At 42.3% G+C, this 25,014-nt stretch overlaps 1 protein-coding gene across 6 annotated transcripts in view; it reads right to left on the bottom strand.

The window, feature by feature from the left end:
• Positions 1–10,508: 10,508 nt before the first annotated feature.
• The window catches only part of Rgs22 (regulator of G protein signaling 22), a 132,817-nt gene continuing 118,311 nt past the window's right edge, over positions 10,509–25,014 (bottom strand). For 4 of the 6 annotated variants that reach the window (XM_021183704.2, XM_021183707.2, XM_085831960.1 and 1 more), the window contains 6 exons: positions 19,733–19,888; positions 17,291–17,386; positions 14,235–14,328; positions 14,036–14,122; positions 13,786–13,835; positions 11,944–13,116 (listed from right to left, as the gene is read on the bottom strand). In XM_021183704.2, coding sequence (XP_021039363.1) covers positions 13,831–13,835; positions 14,036–14,122; positions 14,235–14,328; positions 17,291–17,386; positions 19,733–19,888 — 438 coding nt within the window. In that variant the 3' untranslated portion in view covers positions 11,944–13,116; positions 13,786–13,830. Of the gene's footprint in view, positions 10,663–11,943; positions 13,117–13,785; positions 13,836–14,035; positions 14,123–14,234; positions 14,329–17,290; positions 17,387–19,732; positions 19,889–25,014 lie in introns of those variants that run through there. The other 2 variants (XM_021183706.3, XM_021183708.2) reach the window with 2 other exon arrangements.

Genomic DNA, 25,014 nt, shown 5'->3' with positions numbered 1-25,014 from the left:
AAAAATTAGAAAAACATAACACCTTGGAAAAGATATTTTAAAATTATGAAGACAATAGTCTTACGGAAGCCGCTTTTCTGTTTTACTTTTAAAATTTGTTTTTGAAACAAACTTGTCATTCCTTAGTGTTGGACAAATACAATCAGTCCAAAATACACTAAAATCCCCTTTCTGCTGGCTAATCATGAATCGTCATGCTCAGCATGGTTCGCTAGGCCACAGATGGTCGTGAGGAGTATGGTTGAGGGAGCCTGGCAAAAGTGTTTTGAATGTGGTGACGGACTTAGGTTACTAAACCCACAACACACAGTCACAAAGCACCTTTTCCGTCTTGTTCAGTGTGTAGAAATACAACTAATCGAGCCTTTTGCCAACTAAGCATAGATGTGATATTCTACATCACTGGACTGAGTTCCTAAAGTGGTTCATCTTGTCCTCCTCATCAGCGAGAGTTCCAAGAGACCAAAGGCTGTAGGTCAGCTGTACTCTTGTAGTTTACGATCTTCAGAGTTTATGAAACTCACCAATCACCCTTCCCAGAGTTTCAAACCCACTGAAAGGCTGAGCCAAATACACTCCACAGAAGTACTGATCTGACATCCACTGACATGAAATCAAGGTGTGTAGGGGAGTGGACCTCACCACAGCCAAGTGCCACAGTCATATGGCCCTGCTCCAAGTGAATGAACACAATTTTAGGCTTACGTCACCCTAACTAAAATGATGGTTATTCCATGCTGCCAACATAAAGCTACCGCATTGTTTCTAAAAATAGCTTCTGCCAGCAAAACAAACGCTGGTCTAAGCTCTGTTGTCTCCACAGGGCTTCTGTGCAGGTCCAGATCCTATATTACCACGTCGTCATATGTAACAGGTGATCTACAACTGTCTGCTTTTTAAAGCCATAATGGCCTTGGCTGACACACTAGGACTTTCAGAAGTCATAAAATGGCCCAGTTTTACTTGAAAAAAATATATAATTAGGAAAAAATAGATCTCCTATTTCTGGTGCATCAAAAGGCTTGTGCTTGGTGCTTAGCTGTATTGGCAACAGTCTGCACTGACAACAGTCCTCTGCAAATGTATATTGATTAGATGCATTTAGACATCCGTGTAAGATGCACTCTGTATGTTCATATAGTATTAGACATGGGTGGAAAAAAAGCAGTAGATATTTAATTCTTCCAGGCAGGATACATGAGTTTGCTAAAATCCTCAGCCTCCACAGCAGTATTATTAATCAGCATATTTCACTAACCAAAGCTATAAGGGTTGTAAGCAAAATTCTAGGAGCATCTAACTAGAACAGGATATGGAAGCCAAATGGAAAACATGAAAAATGTTAAGCTAGCTGAAGTCTCAGTTTAGTCTTTGAAGTCGGTTCAAGTCCTACATGCTTTAAGTCTGATGTAATCGTAAGCTGGTGGGTACAAACAAGGACTTAGAAACAGATTTTGTAACTTCTGCACATGGATCAGTGAACTGATGGCTATCATGATGATGCAGTGGCCTTTGCTGAGTTACACTTGAATGAAAATAGTCATTTCCCCGAAGGATGAAGTATCTTAATAGAGAATTACTAAGGAGAAAAGCCCTGCTTCCTCCTGAATACACCAAAGACTTCACATGTAGGTGACATTTTGTGACTCCATGAGTGCGGCTCTCCTCACAGCCACGATGCACAAGCTCTTGCATGCAAGCACATTCTTCCCATGTGATGACATGTTTGTTCCCTGTTTGTCTTGTCATTTGTCACATTCCACATTCTAGCTAACAAGAGGATGGCTTTTCTCTGCACAAGAATATTTTTCTGAGAAGAGATAATTCTCTTGATTTGAAAAAAAGAGAAAAAACGATGTTTCTATCAGGATGGGGATTTCATATACACATGGTATCAAAAGCCTGTGCCCACAATGGACAAAGTGTATTCAGTTAAAAGCACAGCTCATTAAGTGTGCTTTTGTGCCAACAAGCTTTAAGAATAAATAGTATATAAGATGAAAGTACACAGTGATTATTTTTATACTAATCCATTTAAAATATTTAGATGAAATGAGTGTTATTGCTACAGTGTTTTTCTCATTCTTTGTGTGTGTGTGTGTGTGTGTGTGTGTGTGTTGTGTTCTTGGAGACAAGGTCTCATAAGCAGCCTTGGTTAACCTCAAACAGCAACACTTCTGTTCCTACCTCCTGAGAGCTGAGATTACAGGTAGACGCCACACTCCTCAGCTATAAAGTTCAACTCTGTGAAGGACATTTATCTTCTTCTAGTGGCAAACAGAAAAATGTAATAAATAGTTCTCTAAACTAAAACAGACACAACGGTTTTAACTGGAAATATTGTAGTGTTAGTACAGTTATGATGCTAATTGGAAATCAGTTTTTTGTAGAATATGTATCAATACTATTTATCAACAATAAGATGCTTTAACTAAGAAATACATTAAAGGGATAAACTATGCTACACATAGTGCCAAGTCACCTGGTGGAAGTATTGTTACATTTAAACATGGTAGCCCACAGAAGTAAGAAAAGAATTGCTGTTGGGCAGTAGTGGCACACATCTTTAATCCAGCACTTAGGAGGTAGAGGCAGGCAGATTTCTGAGTTCAAGGCCGGCCTGGTCTACAGAGTGAGTTCCAGGACAGCCAAGGCTACACAGAGAAACCCTGTCTCGAAAAAAACCAAAAAAGCAAAACAAAACAAAACAAAACAAAAAAAAAACAAACAAAAAACAAAAAAAAAAAGCCATTGTCATGATATTTTGGAGGTAATTATAAAGTTACAGATTCTCAGACTACTGAGCATCTAAGCAAACATGCAATCTAAAATTGCAGCATGGTGGATAAATACTACTAAAGTGTATGCCAAGACATGAAAGAAAATAAAGCTAATTAGTTGAGGGAAAAACAGGGGTAGTTTAAAAGAAGTAATTTTGAAACTGAGTGTGAGTTTGGCAGTGACAAGAGAAGAGAGGCAGAGATGGGTAGGCACAGGCACAGAACTGCCACCATCTTTTGGAGCTCTAGGTGACATAAGAGTCTAGTAGGTAGTTTGCAGCTTTCCCAACCACCAGTGCAACCTTAGCCTATGTGTGAGGTGAGCCCTCATGCAGTTGTTCACTAATTATTCAGTTTTTACAGCAATCCTGGCCCAAGTTATAACCTCACCAGGAGCAAAATTGACCCTAGACACGCAGAACTGTCATATTATGGTAGCTGGGTGGTGTGTGTGTTAGTTCAAAGTGCAAGAGTCTCTAAGCTATTTGTATTAACTAAGATTCTGTAATTTTTCTTTGGTGGTTGTTTTGACAATATTTTTCTTTTCTTTTTTCTTTTTTGTGAGATGAAATTCCACCGTAAAACAAAACAACCCCTGCCCCTTGCTAGAAGCTCTACATTTGATATGTCAAACATCGTATTTTATACCCTCTTAAGATCTTAAAGGTAGGATGATAAAGAAGACAAAGAGAATACCCATGACCAAGTAGAGGAAAGGAGAGGAAGGTATGCGTACACCAAAGACTTGGATATGTGAGGAAGGTGGAATGTGTGGGTGACACTGACATCCAACCAGAGGGGCATCTGAGAGCTTGAGAAGTGGTGGAGGGTCACATGTGGTAGTCTCCCCTTATTTGTACAGAGAAGACGGGGTATGCCATACCTAGCTGTCTGTCATGGGTCAGGATGTATTCTGCCCAGATTGAGGACTGCTGTAAAAAGGGCCAGGGTGGCTGTGGGGCAGACCTAAGGGCCAGCTGAAGACTTTATGGTCAAGGTAAGAGCTCTAGACATGTTATAGGGTCTATGGGACAGCTGGGACTGAAGAGGGGTCTCAGAAGCTGTGTTTAGAATGGCAGTCATTCTCGCTGTTGCACGCGCACACACACACACACACACACACACACACACACACACACAGTATTTTTGATGTTGTTTGGTTGGTTTTGCGGTTTTTTTGTTTTTGTTTTTGTTTTTGTTTTTTTGCTTTGTTTTGTTTTGTTTGAGACAGACAGGATCTCATTAAAGCCATGGTAGTCCCCAGCTCACCTTGTAGCTGAGGATAGCCTTAAACTGCTGATCCTCCTGTCTGCACACCCAAGTGCTGAGATTACAGGCATGCACCACCTACCAGGCTTTCGCAGACTTGAGCTCAAGCCAGACAAGTCCTTTCCCAACTGAGCTACATCTTGACAATCTGGGCAAGTGCTGGGTTATGTCCCTGAGCTCCTGCAGTGGCACTGTGTTGGGGAAGAGTCTGGCAGCTGTTAATCAAGCAGTCAATTGCGTGTGCACCACAAATCAAGAGTTGCCCGCTTGATTTCATTGCCTTCAAAGGAACAGCATGAAAGCTGTGCCATGCTACAGTGATCTGATGGTGGATGGAGTTAACACTCCTTTAGGGAACTTTCTCCAACAGCACTTAACCCTTGGGTAATTTGGTGTGGGTGTTTAACTCTGGAAAAGGAAACATTATAGATGTGAATTTTTCTTATCTTTAGTTCTAAGGTTCTAATTTGAAATACAGAAATAAATTCTCACTGAGGAATACATCAAAACCTTAAAGACACATTGAAAAGTTCCAGTATCATTGTGGAAGAGGGATCAGAAAGAATTGGAAGCCAGAAGCTAGGAAGACAGGCTAGGAACCTTCAGGACACAGCACAGCCAGCCATCATGGTTGCTTGCAAGAGCCTGCCAAGAGCTAATCACAGGTAGGGGAGGGGCTCATAGGGCCTCACTGCCCTTGCTGAACCTTACCTTAGGCAGCTGATCAGTTCTGGTCATTATCTACTGTTTATCAAATTGTGCTGCTAAGGCCATCAGACTCCGATGGACACTTCTAAAACCATGGCCACATGGGTGGTCCAGGGTAAAATCAGTAGGCACAAAACAAAAGACATGGGAATGAGGAAAGGACCTGTGAGAAGAGGTGGGGAGAAGAGTGGTGGGAGGGGCTGCTGACAAGCAGAGGCTAAAACTAAACAGAATGCCCTGCATACACATGGAACATTGTCAAAGAACAAATGTATTCAATACAAAGTTCCACGGTTACATTCACAGAAGCTACACAAAATTTTGAGTTCCTTATGAACAACTAAACCATGATGTAGAGAGATTAAATAAGTTGTCCCAAGTAAGAAAGAGCAACAGATTTAGAACAGACCCAATTTCTCTAGGTTTGTGAGTGCCTTGTTGTTCTGTCTGTGCCAGGGTCTCTTGGATAGTAGGCAAAGACTCTGCTGAGCTATAGCTCTGCTTCCTTGAATGAATTTATTTAGGCAGAGATTTCACTGTTGTTGTAAACAGTACAACAATTAGAAAAAGTATACATTGTTTATAAACTCTATTTTTCAATTGTATGACAAATGAAAAGATATATTTTAAGAAATATAGCATGTCAGGTGTCGTAGCACACCTTTAATCCCGGCAGAGGCAGAGGCAGAGGCAGAGGCAGAGGCAGAGGCAGAGGCAGAGGCAGAGGCAGAGGCAGAGGCAGAGGCAGAGGCAGAGGCAGAGGCAGAGGCAGAGGCAGAGGCAGAGGCAGAGGCAGAGGCAGAGGCAGAGGCAGAGGCAGAGGCAGAGGCAGAGGCAGAGGCAGAGGCAGAGGCAGAGGCAGAGGCAGAGGCAGAGGCAGAGGCAGAGGCAGAGGCAGAGGCAGAGGCAGAGGCAGAGGCAGAGGCAGAGGCAGAGGCAGAGGCAGAGGCAGAGAGGCTGGTGAGTCCTACAGCCTCTACAAGCCAGTTCTACAAGCCAGCCTGGTCTACATAGTCTAAGTTCCTCAGGGCAGCCAGAGCAACATAGAGAGACCCTGTCTCAAAAAGAAAAACCTTTATCTATATCTATCACAAATTATGACTTTAAATAGCCAGAGTACACCTGGACTACTTCACTACTGAATTTCCTTCAAAATACTTTTGTATTTACTTCAAATAATGTAACAAACTCTGAGCTCAAGCTCCTCGTGTTTTCTCACGCATAAGATGGCATGACATAGGTTAGAGTATTCTTAACAAAAGTGGAATTTTTAAAAAAGAAAACTCATTAAAATCAAGAAGCACATTTCATCTAATGCTCAAACATAGCACAATTAGAATTTAATCAATTATCTGAACACACACAAGTCGGATTCGAGACAATTGAGGCTAACTGAGGTATAGCGGTGCTAACTGCAAGGAACTGAATTTAGCAGACTCAGGGAAGAAAAGGTGCACTTGATGTACATCCCAGGGTACAGCCATCATTTTCAGGGAAGTGGAGGCAGGAGCTTAAGCAGCTAGCCATCTCACATCCACAATGAGGAGCAGAGGAAACAAATGGATCTCAGGTGCCAATCACTTGGCTTCTCCAGCTTCTCTTGTCTGGTTCAGTTCAGGGCTGTCTTAGTTAGGGTTTTACTGCTGTGAACAGACACTATGACCAAGGCAAGTCTTATAAAAAAACAACATTTAATTGGGGCTGGCTTACAGGTTCAGAGGTTCAGTCCATTATCATCAAGGTGGGAGCATGGCAGTATCTAGGCAGACATGGCACAGGCAGAGCTGAGAGTTCTATGTCTTCATCCAAAGGCCGCTAGTGGAAGACTGACTTCCAGGCAACTAGGGTGAGGATCTTATGTCCACACCCACAGTGACACACCTACTCCAACCAGGTCACACCTATTCCAACAAGGCCACACCTCCAAATGGTGCCACTCCCTGGTCCAAGAATATACAAACCATCACACGGGCCCACCCCACACTGCTGGTGATCCATCCCAGCCAGTAACCCTGCAGACTGCCCCTTGCTCATGCTCAAAGGGCCATGGAGATTCCTCAGTTGGGTGGGCCTGTGTCACATGGACAGTTCACACTAATTGACATATCACTGTGGTAAACTTTTTAGATGAACAGTGTTTACCTTCTAGGGATTTAATACTGGAACAATTTTCCTTTCCCCCCCAACAACTATTTTTGAATATCTGTTTAGATGTTTTATGTAAAGTACTAGAATAAAAGTAAACTAACAGCTGTATCTGAGCTGCAAAAAATTATCCTGAGTCTGGCTGATTCTGCTCTCTCATGCCATGAATTGACTGTAACCATGGGAGAGAAGACCGTGACTTCTGTAGCTGTGTGTCAATCCATGTCTGTGAGGAAGCAGGAGCAGCAGATCGGATACTATCAGGAGGAAGTGTCCTCCTGGGAGTCCAGAGCAAGAGATTCATGTCACCACTCAAGCAAGGCATTTAGACAGGAGAATATCATGTGTGCTTTTAGAACGCTTTCCTTGAAGATGAGTGGAGGGTGGCCATGCAGGAGAAAGAAATTAACTAAGGTTCAGATTCAAGGTAATGAGGATCTAGAATAAGGTGATTATCCAACAAGAAAGAAGAATGGAGGAGAAATCAAAGGCTTTAAGAAGACCAGGACCAGGACAGGTGGACCAGGATCAGACACATACATGGACCAGGGCCACACACACACATGGACCAGGGCCAGGCATACACGTGAGCACATGGAAGGAAGAAAATTCCTCCTGATGGCAGTGACTCTGTTCCATGCTTTGAAGAAGAGCCAAAAATGTGCAAATAGTTATTATACAAATTACATCAATTCAATACTTAAACTAACCTTTGTTAACTGTAAGTGTAATAGTTATGCAAACTGCCTAAAGAATCTTGCAGAGAGCTTTTGGGACTGTTTCTAGGAATTTGGCTGGAATTTGACATTGGTCTAGGACAACAAAGTGGCTCAAGGCAAATCCAGCTGAGGAAAGTATTGTATTCCTTGTATCCTGGTCATCCTGATAAACCCCTAGACATAGTGACCTTATTGCCATAGGGACTTTATAGCCTTGTTTCCTTTGATTATTGTCCTGTTTGTTCCTTGACTACTCTGTTTATGCCTTGGGACTGACCATATTCTTTGTATGTACCTAGAATGATATAAAAGCAGACTGGAAAAAAAATAAACTTGCTTCAGCTTCAGAACTGGCTGGGGTGTTGTCAAGTTGTCTTTTTCTCTTCAATCCTACTTCCCTCCCTAGAGAACCCATTGGCTGACTGAGCTGGCTTAGTCAAATACTTAAAATACAAACATTAAACATCAGGGCTCCACTCACTGTAACCACCCTTGCAACAGGTAAACAGCTCAACAGACAGGCAACAGGTGATCTCTGGCCCTAAACTGCAGACAGGAAGGTCAGCAGGAACAGAGAACCACAGTTTACCCAGTGCACAGCCTTGAAGCCCAGACAGTGAGGCTGGCTGCGGAGCTAGAACTCTCAGTGGCTCAGCCTTAGGGATGGCCTCACACTTGCTTGAGGGTTTGTTTTTGTTTTTGTTTTTATTTATGTATGTGTATGAGTGCTTTGTTTGAAAGTGAGTTTATATGCCATATATGTACCTGATGTCCACAGTAGCCAGAAGAGGGAGTTGGATTCCCTGAGACTGGAGTTACAGATAGCCATAAGCCACCATACAGCACTAGGAATTGAACCTGCATCTCTGGTGCTCTAACTGCTGAGCCATTCTACAGTTCTACTTCTTGAGTTATCCCCTTGGAAACTCTGCCCACTGCTGGGAGTGAGGAATAAATCGACCAATGTGAGATCACCCATTGCACTGTTAACCAGTTATGTCATTAAAGGCATGGCTGTACTAGAACAAAAAAATAGGAAGATTTCTTTTTGTTTGCTGTGTTGTGCTTCTGTTTTTTGTTTTGTGTTTTTCTTAAACCAATGCTCCATCCAACAAGCCTTGCAGAAGAGAAACTCTCAGTTCAGGTTCATTAAAACAGTGAGACCCGATCACAAGACTAAAAATGTTTTTTTTTTCTTCCCACATAATGAGGTTTAACAAGAACTTGAAGCCTTCCATAGTACTGAGGAGGTTTTAGGAAAACCAATAACATCAAAGATAAAAATAAGAGCATAGAGAAAAATCTCAGACTCTTCTACCACAGTAAGTTCAAAATCACTCCCAGTCATATAAACAGAGCTCACAGTTTTATCCATAACAGTCTTTGTTACTATGCATATCATATTTTGCTTTCAACTAAAATAATATACTCAGTGCAGTCCAGACTTCAAAGCAGCATTTGAAACAGGCTCGGAGATGGTAGGAATGTTTGCACTGCCAAGATGAGACTCTTACTGAAAAAGTGTAAAAACTAGGCCTTTAGGCCCAGGCTTGAGAATGTGACCTTAGTGACTCAATGCTCCAAGGCATGCTAATCATAAGACAGATAGCAACATTCCTCCACCCACCTGCTTCCTGGGTTCAGGGAGTGGTTGTTCCAAAAGGGTCACCCTGACCATTCATGGACCTGCTATCTATGCAAATGTGCTATTGTTAGAGGCTCATAGAAACTGTCTTGAGAAATAACCCGCACAATTACCAGGTATTCCTTGTGACTCTTGTGACTTCCACTCCCTCTTGACTCTTAACTGGTATTTTTGGTATTTTCCAATGACGCCCTCCCCACCCCCTTGAGTTGTGTTTTCTTCCTTTAAATACCCCATGTCCCAGCTACTCAGGGTCCATGGTCCTCTACCCCTGCGTGGTGTACAACTGTGGGTCCCAGAGCGCCCCTGGAATAAAAGTCCTCTTGCGGTTTGCATCAAGACAGTTTCTCGTGAGTGATTTGGGGTGTCGCCTCTCCTGAGTCAGAACGTGGGGGAGTTCTCACGTTGTAGGTCTTTCATTACAATGGCTGCATTTAACAATTAAGAGCTCCAGCTTTAAAAATGGATGATGGCTGAGCAGTGGGGGCACACTTCTTTAATCTCAGCACTCGGAAAGTAGAGGCAGGTGGATCCCTGCGTTTAAGGCCAGCCTGGTCTACAGAGGGAGTTCCAGGTCAACCTGAGCTACACAGAGAAACCCTGTCTTGAAAAAAACAACAAAGTGGATAATGAATGTGGGTCTCCCTTCTCCCAGGGGTTGTTGGCCATGCCCATGAGGACTAAGGGTTATGAACGGCTCATGGGTACAACTGGCAATGACACACTGGGGCCAGCTTCAGGGAGATGCATCAGTTTTACTTGGAGTGAATCAAGGGTTATGTAGTTTGGGGTAAAGGAGGAATATCCAGGGTAGGCAAAGATCATTGGCTGAAGGCTAAGGTACAGATATGCCTCATTAGCATGGGGAGACATTCCAGGAATCTCAGACACTTGCTGAATGGGTTCTTATTGTGGGTGGGAAGAAGCTGAATATGTAATTTCACCAAGGCTACATGACATTCTGCAGGTAGAGTGTGGGGGTTTCAAGTTCACCAGACATGGTCAGAGAAGGAGAAGGCTTGACAAAAAGAGTCTGTCCTTTTACTCTGAGCTCAGAGGGTACTACAGACAATGGTAGACTTCAAACTTAACCAGTCAGGGAAACAAGAAATAAGATCAGAATCATAAAGCAAGCACAGAGAAGAAAATGCCAAGGAAGAATCAAATGGAAATACAAGGAAAAAACCCAGCATCTCAGACAGGAAGAGCATCTGAGGAGTTTATCTAGAATACACACTGATGAGGAGAGACCCAAGGGGCAGGACTGAGCTTGGAGATCAGTGGAAACTTCAAAATTGAGAGAAGGAGTCTCTCAGGGCCAAGGGAGTGAAGGTGGCCGAGTGCAGGAGGGAAAGAGAAGAAGTCACAGACTGGAGCAGAAGCAACTCTCTGTTATCTGTCAAAAGGAAAAAAGAAAGGGTTTGTAGGCTTCAGTTTTTCAAAACCTACTTTAATAAAGGTTCTTAAGCATTTCATCTCCCCTCTAGCCCAGCGCCCACCAGAGCAGTGGAGAAGACAGGGTATCAGGATACGAGGGGAGTGGACCTGTTTAGAAATAGGGTGTTTTTGGCAGGGGAGGGGGATGGCGCAATTCAAATCCTCTGTCAGGACATCAGCAGTTCAGTCCACTAGCAAACACCAACCATGAATCAGCAGCTGCAGGTCAGTCCACTTGGCAGACCACACAAGAATCAGCGCTGGATCTATGAGATTCTGTGGACGTGGCAAGGAGCTGCCAGAATATCATAAATTCTTCATTGAGTTATTCTCTATGAAGTCAGGGCCAAGTGAAGATCTGTCGTTGGTCCTCCTAGCCAGCGGCGATGACATGAACGACACAGTCACCAAGTCAGGTTCATGCAGCAACTTTACTTTGGGCTTTTTCTTTTACAGCTCTCTTCCCCAGCAGCTTCTTCTGAGGGCAAGGGCTAAACTACTCCTATTATAACAGCTTCTCTTACTCTACTTCTACTCACGGCAAGGGCTAAAACTACTCTTATTCTACTTCTGGCTTCTACCTAGGGCAAGGGCTAGTAGTTTTTAAACTACTCACTACTCGAGCCGACTCACCTCCTTCTAGCTCCACCCCACCTCATCCAATCAGAATTCACACATGCTCCAGGCACGAGCTTAGGTCGTTCACAGATAGGCTGACAGGTCCTGATCACGAGGAACAGTCCAGCCTGGCAGGCAGCCCATGCATGCAGCCTCACTGTACATGCTCGCGCAAGGCAGTAAACAAGTGGGTTTCATGGGGCCTGTGGCCGCACCCGCTTCCCACAAAGATCAGCAACGAGATGTAAGGTGAACCAGTACAAGATTATCTTCAGCAAAGGCTAGCGAGGCCGAGCGAGGCCGAGCGAGGCAAACTAATGCTCCATCTTCCCTCCTATCTGTGAGGTCATAGTTATATTCTTTCAAAAATGTCTGCTTCACCTGTCTGCCCCATCAAAACATATGACATAACTGAGTTCCCAAAGAAACTAGAAATTTCCATTTTAAAGATTTTCTAAGGTATTTGTTTCAAATGGGCCTGCTTTGCGAGAAATGTCAAAAGAAGTTCTTTTAAGAGAAGAAAATCTATAAAGGTTAGAAACTCTCTGCATAAATAAAGGAAGAACATTAAGAAAGAATTAAAAAGGTAATATATTTTATTTTTTATCTTAATTTTGTTAATATTCTACAGTGCTTGCACTACTCAGGAAGCTGCCCAATACTGTGGCCAGGAAGTAGGCTCTTATTAGCTGTAGTGAACATTGACAACTGGGAAAAACACTTTCTAGAGAATTATAATTAACATGTTGAGAGAACAGAAAATTGAACATCAGGAAAACAAACAAATCGATAAAATCTCAGCTGAAGCAGAGGAGGGAGAAAGACCAAAGTCCATGAGACATCAAGCTCTTTCAGGGCTTTGTGAAACAGTGACCAGTTCCACAGCCACCGAAGAGGGCTTTTGCAGGCACGGTGCCAGGGACATTCTATCTAGCAGGGCACGGCGATCCACACCTTGTCTGGTAATCCCAGAGACTCAGGAGGGTTGAGGACAGCCTGGAGAGCACAGCAAGATCCTCACCTCCAAAAGCAAACAGATGGCAAATGCCTGAGTCCCTTCTTTAGAGGAGAGGGGACCTTCCAAGTATGTTAGTTGATACGGTCCCTATTTAAAGTTCCAAACTACCTGGAGAATTTGGGGTGACAGTTTTATCTTTGAAAAGACATCTCAGGACTGTGTGGGACTATAGGACGTAACTTCTAGTCCAGGCTGTAGTCCTTGGAATGCCTTAGTTATGTGGGTCACAAGGGCCCCTCTCAGGTCTTCTCTTACATGTGGTCTGGTTCTCCTTTGCCACATGTGGAGCCTGCACCAGGGCTTCTCCCTTTCTTAGCACTGTTTCTTTTGGCTCTAACAGTCTGCATCAAGAGTAGTCTGTAGTGCAAGTCTGAATTGAAATCAACAAGGTGTCTGGAAGGCATGCATGGAGTGGTTCAAGGCACCTGAAATGCTAGCCCTCATTGTGTGGGTCCTGTGGGTACCGCTGTGTAGAGACCAGTGCTTCCGTAGCTCCACCACCGCTGGAATCGGGGTGGAGGGCTCTTCTGTGTTTCCTGTCAGTTACACTAGGAATAGTTACACCCCTAGTCATTCAGTGAATAGATCTGCTAAACAGAGATGGTGAGCCTGCGAGGGATCTCTGTTAAAGATTACACATGCTTTTCCTTATAGAGTATGATAGTCAAAAGTCTTTAATTCTTCTAGCCTATCATAGATGTATTCTAAAGGAACGTGGACTATTCAACACCCTGGGCATCAGCTTCTCATGCTAGTTAACGTTGACTTAAAGAAATCCTACAAAAGAAAAACACGCATGAAACTAAGGTACATAGAGAAACAAATACAAACATTAGTCATAAAAATTAAGAGAACATTAAAAGCAAACACAAACTGGTCCTGTTCAGGGCATTATGAAGTTAACCTAAGAGGTGGGGGCCAGGAGACGATGCCTGTCGGGGCTCACTGGGAGGAAAATAAGATAAGTAGCCTGAGAAAGTTAGGCCTACTCCCCTGTTCCTATCCTCCAAGGGTTGGAAAACAGGATTCTGAGAAACCAGGTTAAGGCAGAGGATAATGAAGGCGCCTTTGCTGGCTTCTGTGAGTACTAGGCTAATTGTTGACACACACACTACATTCTATGGTTAGACTGCTCTGGAAATGGCTGGTTAAACTCTAGCAGGGAACCCAGTCAGAATCCCCTGGTTCATCAGCGTCTGTGTGGAGAGGAACCCGGGCTTGGTGTTTGGCCCTGTCACATACTCCCAGCATAGATGAGTTTAGAAAGCCTGCATTTCTTCCTGAGAGGATCCCTTCTTGGGGGATAGTAGCATCAATCAGAAGACAAGCTGCTGCTACCCTTTGGTTGGAGGTGAGGCATGGGTGTGTGAGGGGATGTGGTTGGGTCTGTGTAGATTTGCCTGTGGGAGGGTGTGCAGTCAAAGGGAGTCTCACACACAGACTTACCTGGTGCTTGTCAGCAGGAGGATCTGAGCATGGGCTGGAAAGCTGCTATCCTGGAAAACAAGAGACATATTAGGCACGGATCCCTATCTCTCTTCCTTGGCAAAGGAGAAGTTCTAGAGACAAAGAGACTGAACATTCTCCTAATTGGAGGGTGAGATGCTGGCAGCAGGGGAAAGGTGGGGCTTTGGACGAGAAGGTTAGGAGAGACCAGAAAGATAAGAGCTGAAGGCAGGCAATCACGGGAACTGACTCTGGATGCTGTGAAGAGACACATTCTTCTTCAGAGACAGAGCGGAGCCAGTGGAAGGCTTAAGCAAGTTTGTGAAAGATGATGTACCTGCACAAGACAAAAGACAAGAGAGACAGAGTGAAGCGCTCATTGCAAACACCTTACCTTACTGTGTGGTAGACAGCAGCAAAACAGCTCTGCATGAAGAGGCAAAAATTACCTGTGAACATTTTTCTTTCCACTTCTTCTTGGATTTTCAGAAGAATTCGTTCTTGTTCCAAGGCTTCTATGTACTTTGAATAACACCAGGTTGGCTAAAAAAAAAAATTCAAATTTAATTATGAAAAGATTTCCCAGATTGCCCTCAAGAAAGAAACAGAAGGCAACATAAATTTTATTATTCTTTCATTTAAACTTTTAATTCACATATAACACGTTCTAAGAAAAGTACATCTTAGTCATGTATAGTGGCTGATGCCTGTAATTCCAGTGTAAATGAGTCTGAGGTTAAGAGGATTAGCATAACTTTCAAGCTAACCTGGGCTACATATAAAACTAGGCCAGCCTGAACTATGCAATGATATTCTGCTTCAAAAACAAAACAAATCAAAAGGGGAATATATTTGAGATTTTTCATCATATGTCTCAAATGATAATTTAGATTTTCACAAACAATGTACACATCTTGATCTTTCTAACTGTGTGCCACAGACCATTATCAACCTACTTCACTTTCATCAGAATATGTATTATGTAACACAGCTACTTCTTCCTGGAGCCTTGATGTCACTGAGGGAGGGAGAATGTGGGGATGCTGATACTGTTGATTGGTGAGCCAATGCCACAGCGCTTAGGATACAGCAACAGTGACTCAGTTACCTTTATATTGATTATGAACTTAGTGTTTACAAAGTACTCAAAATTATCTGATGAGGGGGGTGATGATTTTGAATTTAAACTGCCTACTGAATAATAATTGATAACTATTCCCTAATTTCTAGAGTGACAACCTGTGTACTTAAAAAAGCACCTTATACATTGCATGCACTAGCAAGATTTTGCTGAAAGGACCCAGATATAGCTGTCTCTTGTGAGGCTATGCCGGGGCCTAGCAAACACAGAAGTGGATGCTCACAGTCAGCTATTGGATAGATCACAGGGCCCCCAATGGAGGAGCTAGAGAAAGTACCCAAGGAGCTAAAGGGAACTGCAACCCTATAGGTACAACAACAATATGAACTAACCAGTACCCCAGAGCTCTTGACTCTAGCTGCATATGTATCAAAAGATGGCCTAGTCGGCCATCACTGGAAAGAGAGGCCCATTGGACTTGCAAACTTTATATGCCCCAGTACAGGGGAACACCAGGGCCAAAAAGTGGGAGTGGGTGGGTAGGGGAGTGGGGGGAGGGTATGGGGGACTTTTGGGATAGCATTGGAAATGTAAATGAGGAAAATACCTAATAAAAAGTATAAAAATAAATAAATAAAACCTCCCTGTGCACTGCTAAAAAAAAAAAAAAAAAAAGCACTGTATATCTGTGTATTTTTAAGGTGCCTTTGGTTTCCAGACATTCTCCAATTTCCTACAGAAATCTTAAGCTACAGACAGGACATGATTTTTTTTCCTTTTGAATTTTTTATTAGATATTTTCTATATTTATATTTCAAATGTTATCCCCTTTCCTAGTTTCCCCTCTGAAAATCCCATATCCCCCCTCCCCCTGCTCCCCAACCCACCCACTCCCATTCACAGGACCAAGGGCCTCTCCTCCCATTGATGACCGACTAGGCCATTCTTTGCTACATATGCAGCTAGAGACACCAGTCCCATCATGTGTTTTCTTTGATTGGTGGTTTAGTGCCAGGGAGGTCTGGGGTTACTGCTTAGTTCATATTAATGTTCCTCCTATGGGGCTGCAGACCCCTTCAGCTCCTTGGGTCCTTCCTCTAGCTCCTTCATTGGGGGCCAGACAGGGCATGATTATTATCAGAGCCAGTATCACCATGACCACCACCACCACCACCATCACCACCACCACCATCATCATCACCATCATTATTATCCTTTCTTTCTTTTAGCAGATACAAAAAGAGATTATAAGCCTTTTTGCAGGTTTCAAGATAATACTGACTCCTGAGAACAGAGCACAGAACAAAGCCTGTGTCTCCATTCCCTTGTTTATGTGTACGCTATGCTTCTGACAGGTCATGCTGATAATTTGCTGATGCTTATACAGAGTCTCACTCTAGATACCACATTTGATAGAGCTGTAAGTACACATATCTACAAAACCAGCCATTTCTCTTCTTTTGTGAGAGTTCTATAGTCTCTCAGCTAACAACTTATTTTGCATTTCTTTTTTTTAATAGCATTGGTGGCCTGCAATTTTATTTTATTTTATTTTTTTAAATTTTTAATATTTTTTATTACGTATTTTCCTCAATTACATTTCCAATGCTATCCCAAAAGTCCCCCATGCCCCCACCACTTCCCTACCCACCCATTCCCATTCTTTTGGCCCTGGCATTCCCCTGTATTGGGGCATATAAAGTTTGCAAGTCAAATGGACCTCTCTTTCCAGTGATGGCCGACTAGGCCATTTTTCGATACATATGCAGCTAGAGACAAGAGCTCCAGGGTACTGGTTAGTTCATCATGTTGTTCCCCCTATAGGGTTGCAGATCCCTTTAACTCCTTGGGTACTTTCTCTAGCTTCTCCATTGGGAGCCCTGTGTTATTTTGCATTTCTAAGTGTTGAAAAGTTTGTTTAGTTAGTTGAAAAGTTAGTAGTGTCCTAAGATGCAAATGTTTTTCCATACAAGTCATTAAACATGAGTATAAATGAAACCCATGATGGTTCAGAGAGTTGGTGTGACGGTGCTCACTGTAAACATAAGACTGCAAGTGTCTTGTTGGCGGGTGTGCTCAACAAAGAGTTCAGAAACAGAGGCTAAGCACTTAGCATTCACTGTCTTCAGATTTACCCTGGGTGAGGTTGGGAAGGACTCTGGTGGACCACATGTCTAGTATTCAGGAGGCCCTGAATTTCAATCTCAACGTGCTCTGAGGGAAAAGAAACCCTCCAAACCCATAAAATATGACCTTCCTTTATCACACTGATTGGGTAATTTCATCTCCCTGAAGACTACCATCTTTGCCCATTTTCATACCTGTCCCATACTCTGACCAGCAGCACCACAGAGCTCCCTTAGCACATTCCAACAACCCCCACGCACTTGCTGCTCTAGAGAGGAGTGTGTCCTAGAGTCTTACCTGTCGACCATAGGACTGCAGGACTAGTAGGGACTCGCTGCCTAAGACAGGTTTTGTAAGAGAGCCTGTAGTACTTGCATACTGCTTAACTCCACTCTGCAAGTAAGAAACCAGGTTATTCCAAAATGGATAATGTGAACTTAAGAGGTTATAATATCACACAAGAACATAGTTCGACCACAGCTGAAGTCTCAAGCCACGGTTAAGCTCACCTTTCACTCTGCCATGTTAATATGAAAACACTGAATGATAAACAAGATGAAATTGAGGTAGAATATAAAAATCTAAGCATCCAAGGAGGACAACCAACAGTCCTCATGAACATATATCCACATTTCCACAGGGAGAACGCATGGGCATAGCATTACACATGATGGAATCAAGGTGCATCAGCTTGCTTTCATGCAGGTATAGTGGGGAAATGTTCCAGTGTGAGGAAATACAGAGCTACAGGTTGGCAGGCCCTTGTGTGGCTTAACTCCTAGGTGTTTGCTGAGCAGTGTCTCCCACAGGAGGCCCAGCAGTATGTGCTGTGTGGTGACATCAATACACCACATGTACACCATAGTGGCTGAATGGCCTCACACACAGATATTTGCTGAATGAATGATACAGTAACCATGCCTGTATGTTCAATGGATGAGTGGAGGATACGTAATACCAACTTTTATTCTTTCAAGTAGAAACTAAGGTCATTTCTAAACCTGTACATTAGAAATCAGCCAGTACAAAAAAAAAATCTGTGTTCACTTCTGTGATGAGTCCCTCATGTACAATAATTTCCTACATACATGTTACCTGAATTAGAGAGAATGAACTGTTTTTTTTGGTTTTTTTTTCGAAACAGGGTTTCTCTGTGTAGCCCTGGCTGTCCTGGCACTCACTTTGTAGACCAGGCCTGCCTCTGCCTCCCGAGTGCTGGGATTAAAGGCGTGCGCCTGAACACCCGGCTAAGAATGAACATCTTAAGCAATGTATGTTGTCAAACATGTGTGTGCACATGTGCGTACAAGTGTGTGCGCTTTCACATGCATGCCAGTGTGTATTTTCATAAAAGTGTGGGTGTGCCTGTGTATGGAGGCCAGAGAACAACCTTGGTCGTAGCTTGCCTACCAACTTGTTTTATGAGACAAGGTCTTTCGTTCCTCCTGGCTCTGTCTCCCAGCTCTGGGGTGACATGAATGTGCCCAGCTTATTCTTGTGGTCCTGGGGTCAAACTCACAGCAAGCTGCACCTCATTGACTTAGCTACATTGATGAGATAGTACTTCTATGATCTAGCTAAACTAAACAGAGCATTCCCTCAGGTCTCCCCGCTCCTGTCATGTTCTTCATGTGATTTCCCCATTGAATCCCCATCAAGAATGGAAGTAGAGGATACAGCTGTGCCATCCTGACATAGAGATCACTGTGCTTGCTGAGACAACCATCTTTATGTGTGGCTTGCTGGGCTGCATATGTCCTCCTCTGTCCTTTACTCTGGGATGTGAGTGTTAGAATTTTCTCCATTTACTGACAAAATGAGACTTAGGGGAAATGACCGTTTTGCTGAGAGGACAGATCTGGGGGGAGAGGGAGGGAATTAGCTGCTCTCTAGACAACCCAAATCCAGTTCTCAGCACCCAGGTGGGCAGCTCAGAATAGACTATAACTCCAACTGCAGGAACTCTACACCCTTCTAGTCATCATGGGGACCTACATATATGTGATACATGTATAGACATGCATAGAAAAATTAAAAATAGTAATAAAAAGAAAACAACCAATGGAATAGAGCTAATGATAGGGCTAGGATGAAAAGCCAGGAAGTCCCATGAGGATGCTCCTTACCATACTATGCTGTGTGCTCCCGAATGAGCAAATACCTTACAATCATATGGTTGAATAGTTTTTCATACATACATGCCAGTTAATTATCTTGCATGCTTAAGTCATATAAGACACATACTCCTACCATCAGTTGATAAGTGAAATTGGCATTCCAGGCTGGGGGACCATGCCCATAGAGATGCCTCTCAGGAATAGAGCAGGAGCTGCCGCTCTGGCATCTGCATGTGCTTGTACAGGCACCATATACATACATATGCATCTCTCTTTGTCTCTGTCTCTTTGTCTCTGTCTCTGTCTGTCTGTCTGTCTGTCTGTCTGTCTGTCTGTCACACACACACACACACACACACACACACACACACACAGGAGAAGTAGGATCACTCGAGCCAATGGAAGCTGCTGGTGTTGTCTAGAGGTGTCAACAAAAGCCTTCATGAAGAACCTATCGGACATCACTTCTGGGAAATTCACAAGAGCCTGGTTGCTGTGAAGGAAGGCTTTGCAGTTACTTCCTTAGTGTCTCTGCACACTTCCCCAGCTCACATGCTTCTATCAACCACGCAAAGCACCTTTCTTTTCGAAGTGTGCTTACGGCGGATGGGTTTGCTCTTACCTTTCCAGCCTTGTCCTCTTCTATGTCTGATGCTTTCCGTTTCTGCTTATGTTCTTGTCTTCTCTCTAAAACACTCATGATTTTCTCGTCAGTTAAATTCTTCCTAAACTCACAAAACTGTGGCCAAAACTTAAACAGAACCCCAAAAATTGTCATCTGTATATATAAAAAAAGTATGTCTCAGAATATGATTTTCTACAGATTTAACTCTAGTATACCACAAAAGAGGATTAGCTTCTCTATCCTTAATCTACACTGGGTCTCCCTCCCACACCTTGTCTGAGACTTTACAGCAAAGAGAGCTCAGCACGTGCTTATCAGCAGGGTTTTTGGCCACCTGTGGAAAGTCCTTTAAAATACTCACAGAGGACAGTTAAAAGTGCCTTTAGTCTTTATGCATCCCTAACCAACTGGTCAAATTTGTAAAGACTCCATTAGGTCTTCTGAAATAAGAAATTGATGTTCTTTTTTTAAACTACCCCAGTTGGTCAGCCACTCTCTGCAGTTTTGTGCAAGTATTCCAAGTATTCAGTTCATCAAAGGAAACAAAGTGCCCCCCCTCCCCACACCCTCCCTGTCTTTTAGAGAAAGGAAATTCCATTTTGCCTCTGGAAAGCTCTTAAACAAAGCTGTGGATCTAAGAATAAATCCTGAGTAACTTTTAAATGACGTAATCTCTCTTTCGTGTGAGAGGGAGAAAAAGTAACATTTAAAAAGCAAACCAGCATCCTCGATCAAGCCTCTCTAAGAGGACACCACACATTAAATCATTAATTATGATATTTATAGAGATAAGAGTAGCTGTTGTAATTCCTGTGCTGAAGTTTTACATTAGCTCCACAGGCATATATTATTTCTAAGATAGGACTCTCCACATCAAATCAAGTCCAACATCTTATGGCTAAGAGTAGCTATTACTTAATGCCTTAAAGAAAAACAAGCCGTCCCATTAGGCTCCAAGCCAACTCTTAGAGTAAAAGAGGAAATTATTTTCAAAGTAAATGTTTGAATCCTGAATTAGCAAAAGTCACTACTCATCTCTTTTAGGTATAAATATAGTTACTTGCTAAAATTATTCATTCCCTTTGAAGTACAATCTTGTTATTGAATTCTGTAGCTTCCTGGAAGCATGGATGTAAAATTTGGAGAGCCATGTCAAAAGATGCCTTAGTAGACAAAGCATTAAACGGATTCTAAATGACATCATTACACCCATGGCTCAATGCAGCTCTCGCAACTCCACATCAGAGAGGCTTCTAATTGCAACAGATGGTGCTCAACTCAGAGCCTCACAACTGTCCAAGGTGCAGAGAGGAAGAAATTATGAAATGCTCTATGAAACTAAATGGAGCATACATACCACGCCCCCTCCTACAAAGGCTCGGGAATTGTTTGCAGAAGAGGGAGGGGAGGGAATGTAAGAGCCACAGGCACTGGATTATTGCAAGGAAACTGTCTTCCAGACAGAGCAGAGCAGTGGTGACAGCACGCACAACGTCAGTGCAAGCCCAAGCCAGACAAAATTCAGGCATGGAGATGGGAGTCGGACACACAGTCCCATCCCTAGAGGTGGAGCTACTGGCAACTGTTAGCACTGGGAGGGAGGAAGAGCCTAAGAAGGTAGCCCCTGATAGGTTGGTCATACGACAGTAGAAGGTTACACATCTAAGATTATTTGGGTAGCACAAATTTGGTCTTGATGGGTGAAATTAAAAAAAAAAAAAGGAAAAAAGAAGAAAAGGCACAAAGATGGGTGGGTAGGCTGGATCTGAAAAGAGTTAAGCGGGCCTGTGTACAAGACAAAAGCACATTGTGTGAAATTCTTGAATATCAATTGATAGAGGATAGATATTAGATAGATATATAGAAAGATAGTTAGATAGATAGATAGATAGATAGATAGATAGATAGATAGATAGATAGATAGATGATAGATAGATGATAGGTAGATAGATGACAGAAAGATAGATGATAGATACAATGTATACCATAAGTCTCTTCGACTTGAATGCCTGTCTACTTTTAGTTGGCATCTATTAACCCTATTTCTCAGTTATCTCTGTAAAATGCGAGACATTCTCAGCTTAAAAATGTGCATGCCATACATCAGCCTTTCTTCTAAACGTTACCTTATCAGAACCCATGTTTTCAATGGAAGGTATGAAAATGTTATAATCTCCCAAGTAGCAATTGAGATTTGAGTCTAATATTAAATTAATATACATTCTCCTGTACCTATAGAATCTTAAAAGACAACCAATTTCTAAGACAAAAACCCTAATGTATAGGATATCCCAGGATTCAGGTGATAGCACCATTTTCTATCTGGGGGTCTGTCTGAGGTGGGTTCCAGCTGGAGAGCACATGAACACAGAAGCAATAGAGCTTCTTGGACAGGGTTCCTTCAGGCCTTCATCCTAAGCCAGGAGGTAGAGCTGATCCTCAGTCCTCTGTACACCTTCCCTGCCAGAGGAGAGTTGGCCTCCAGGGAGTGCTCTGGGCCCCCTAGACTCAGGAGTGAGCTGGTCTTCAATGAGTACTAACAGAGGCAAATAGACACATAGGAGGAACAAGCTCCAGCCAGAGACAGCTGGAACATATAACACCAGAGATTACCAGATAGCGAAAGACAAACATAAAAATCTTTCCAATAGAAACCAAGACCACTCGGCATCATCAGAACCCAGTACTCTCACCACAGCGAGTCCTGGATACCCAAACACACTGGAAAAGCATAATTCAGACTTAAAATCATATCTCATGCTAGGACAGGATTTTAAGAAGGTCATTAATAACTCACTTAAAGAAATACAGGAGAACACAGCTAAACATGTAGAAGTCCTTAAAGAGGAAACACAGAAAACCCTTTAAAAATTACAGGAAAACACATCCAAACAGGTGAAGGAATTGAACAAAACCATGCAAGATCTAAAAATGGAAGTAGAAACAATAAAGAAAACACAAGGGAAACAACACTGGAGATAGAAATACTAAGAAAGAAAACATGAGCCAGAGACTTGAGCATCAGCAACAGAATACAAGAGATGGAAGAGAGAATCTCAGGTGCAGAAGATTCCATAAAAAACATGGACACAGTAATCAAAGAAAATGCAAAAGGATCCTAACTCAAAACATCCAGGAAATCCAGGACAAAATGAGAAGACCAAACTTAAGGATAATAGGCATAGATGAGAATGAAGATTTTCAACTTAAAGGGCCAGTAAATATCTTCAACAAAATTATAGAGGAAAACTTCCCTACCTGAAAGAAAGACATGCCCATAAACATACAAGAAACCTACAGAACTCCAAATAGGATGGGCCAGAAAAGAAATTCCTCCTTACATATAATAATGAGAACAACAAATGTACTAAATAAAGATAAAATATTAAAAGCAGTAAGGGAAAAAGGTCAAGTAACATATAAAGGCAGACCTATTAGAATTACACCTGACTTTTCATCAGAGACTATGAAGGCCAGAAGATCCTGGACAGATGTTATACAGACCCTAAGAGAACACAAATGCCAGCAAAACTCTCAATTACCATAGATGGAGAAACCAAAGTATTCCATGACAAAACCAAATTCACACAATATCTTTCCACAAATTCAGCCCTTCAAAGGATAATTAAGGGAAAACCCCAACACAAGGAGGGAAACTACACCCTAGAAAAATCAAGAAAGTAATCTTTCAACAAACCTAAATGAAGATAGCCACAAGAACAGAATTCCAAATCTAACGACAAAAATAACAGGAAGCAACAACGACTTTTCCTTAATATCTCTTAATATCAATGCACTCAACTCCCCAATAAAAAGACATAGACTCACAGACTGGCTACATAAACAGGACTCAATATTTTTCTCCATACAGGAAACCCACCTCAGGGACAAAGACATATACTACCTCAGAGTAAAAGGCTGAAAAACAATTTTCCAAACAAATGGTCCCAAGAAACAAGCTGGAGTACCCATTCTAATAACCAATAAAATCGACTTTCAACCCAAAGTTATCAAAAAATACAAGGAGGGGCACTTCATACCCATCAAAGGTAAAATCTATCAAGATGAACTCTCAATTCTGAAAATCTGTGAACCAAATGCAAGGGCATCCACATTCATTAAAGAAACGAAGAAAAGCTCAAACACAAATTGCACGACACACAATAATAGTGGGAGACTTCAACACCCCACTCTCATCAATGGACAGATCCTGGAAACAGAAACTAAACAGAGACACAGAGAAACTAACAGAAGTTATGAAACAAATTGATTTAACAGTTATCTACAGAACATTTCATTCTAAAACAAAAGATATGCCTTCTTCTCAGCACCTCATGGTACCTTCTCCAAATTGGTCAGAAAATAGGCCTCAATAAATAAAAAAATGTTGAAATAATCCCATGTACCCTATCAGGTCACCACAGACTATGGCTGATCTTCAATAACAACATAAATAATAGAAAGTGAACATACACGTAGAAGATGAACAACACTCTACTCAATGATAACTTGGTCCAGGAAGAAATAAAGAAAGAAATTAAAGACTTTTTAGAGTTTAATGAAAATGAAGCCACAACATACTCAAACTTACGGGACACAATGAAAGCAGTCCTAAGAGGAAAACTCATAGCTCTGAGTGCCTCCAAAAAGAAGCTGGAGCAAGCATACACTAGAAGTTGACAGCACACCTGTAAGCTCTAGAACAAAAAGAAGCAAATTCACCCAAGAGGAATAGAAGGGAGGGAATAATCGAACTCAGGGCTGAAATCAACCAAGTGAAAACAAAAACAACTATACAAAGAATCAACCAAATCAGGAGCTGGTTCTTTGAAAGAATCAACAAGATAGATAAATCCCTAGCCAGACTAACTAGAGGGCACAGGGACAACATCCTAATTAACAAAATCAGAAATGAAAAGGGAGACATAACAACAGAATCTGAGGAAATCCAAAGCATCATCAGATCCTACTACAAAAGCCTATACTCAACAAAACTGGAACACCTGGATGAAATGGAATTTTTTCTAGATATATACCAGGTACCAAAGTTAAAACAGGATCAGAATAATTACCTAAACAATCCCATATCCCCTAAAAAAATAGAAACAGTCATTAATAGTCTCCCAACCAAAAAAAGCCCAGGACCAGATGGGTTTAGTGCAGAGTTCTATCAGACCTCAAAGAGGACATAATTCCAATTCTTCTCAAACTATTCCAAAAATAGTTTGGAATAGTACTCTATCCAATTCATTCCATGAAGTCACAATTACTCTGATACC

This window comes from Mus caroli, unplaced genomic scaffold, assembly GCF_978045245.1.
Source record: "Mus caroli unplaced genomic scaffold, Mus_caroli_1 scaffold_16, whole genome shotgun sequence".
In the NCBI taxonomy this organism is placed as follows: domain Eukaryota; kingdom Metazoa; phylum Chordata; class Mammalia; order Rodentia; family Muridae; genus Mus; species Mus caroli.
This window is presented reverse-complemented; position numbering and strand designations above follow the sequence as displayed.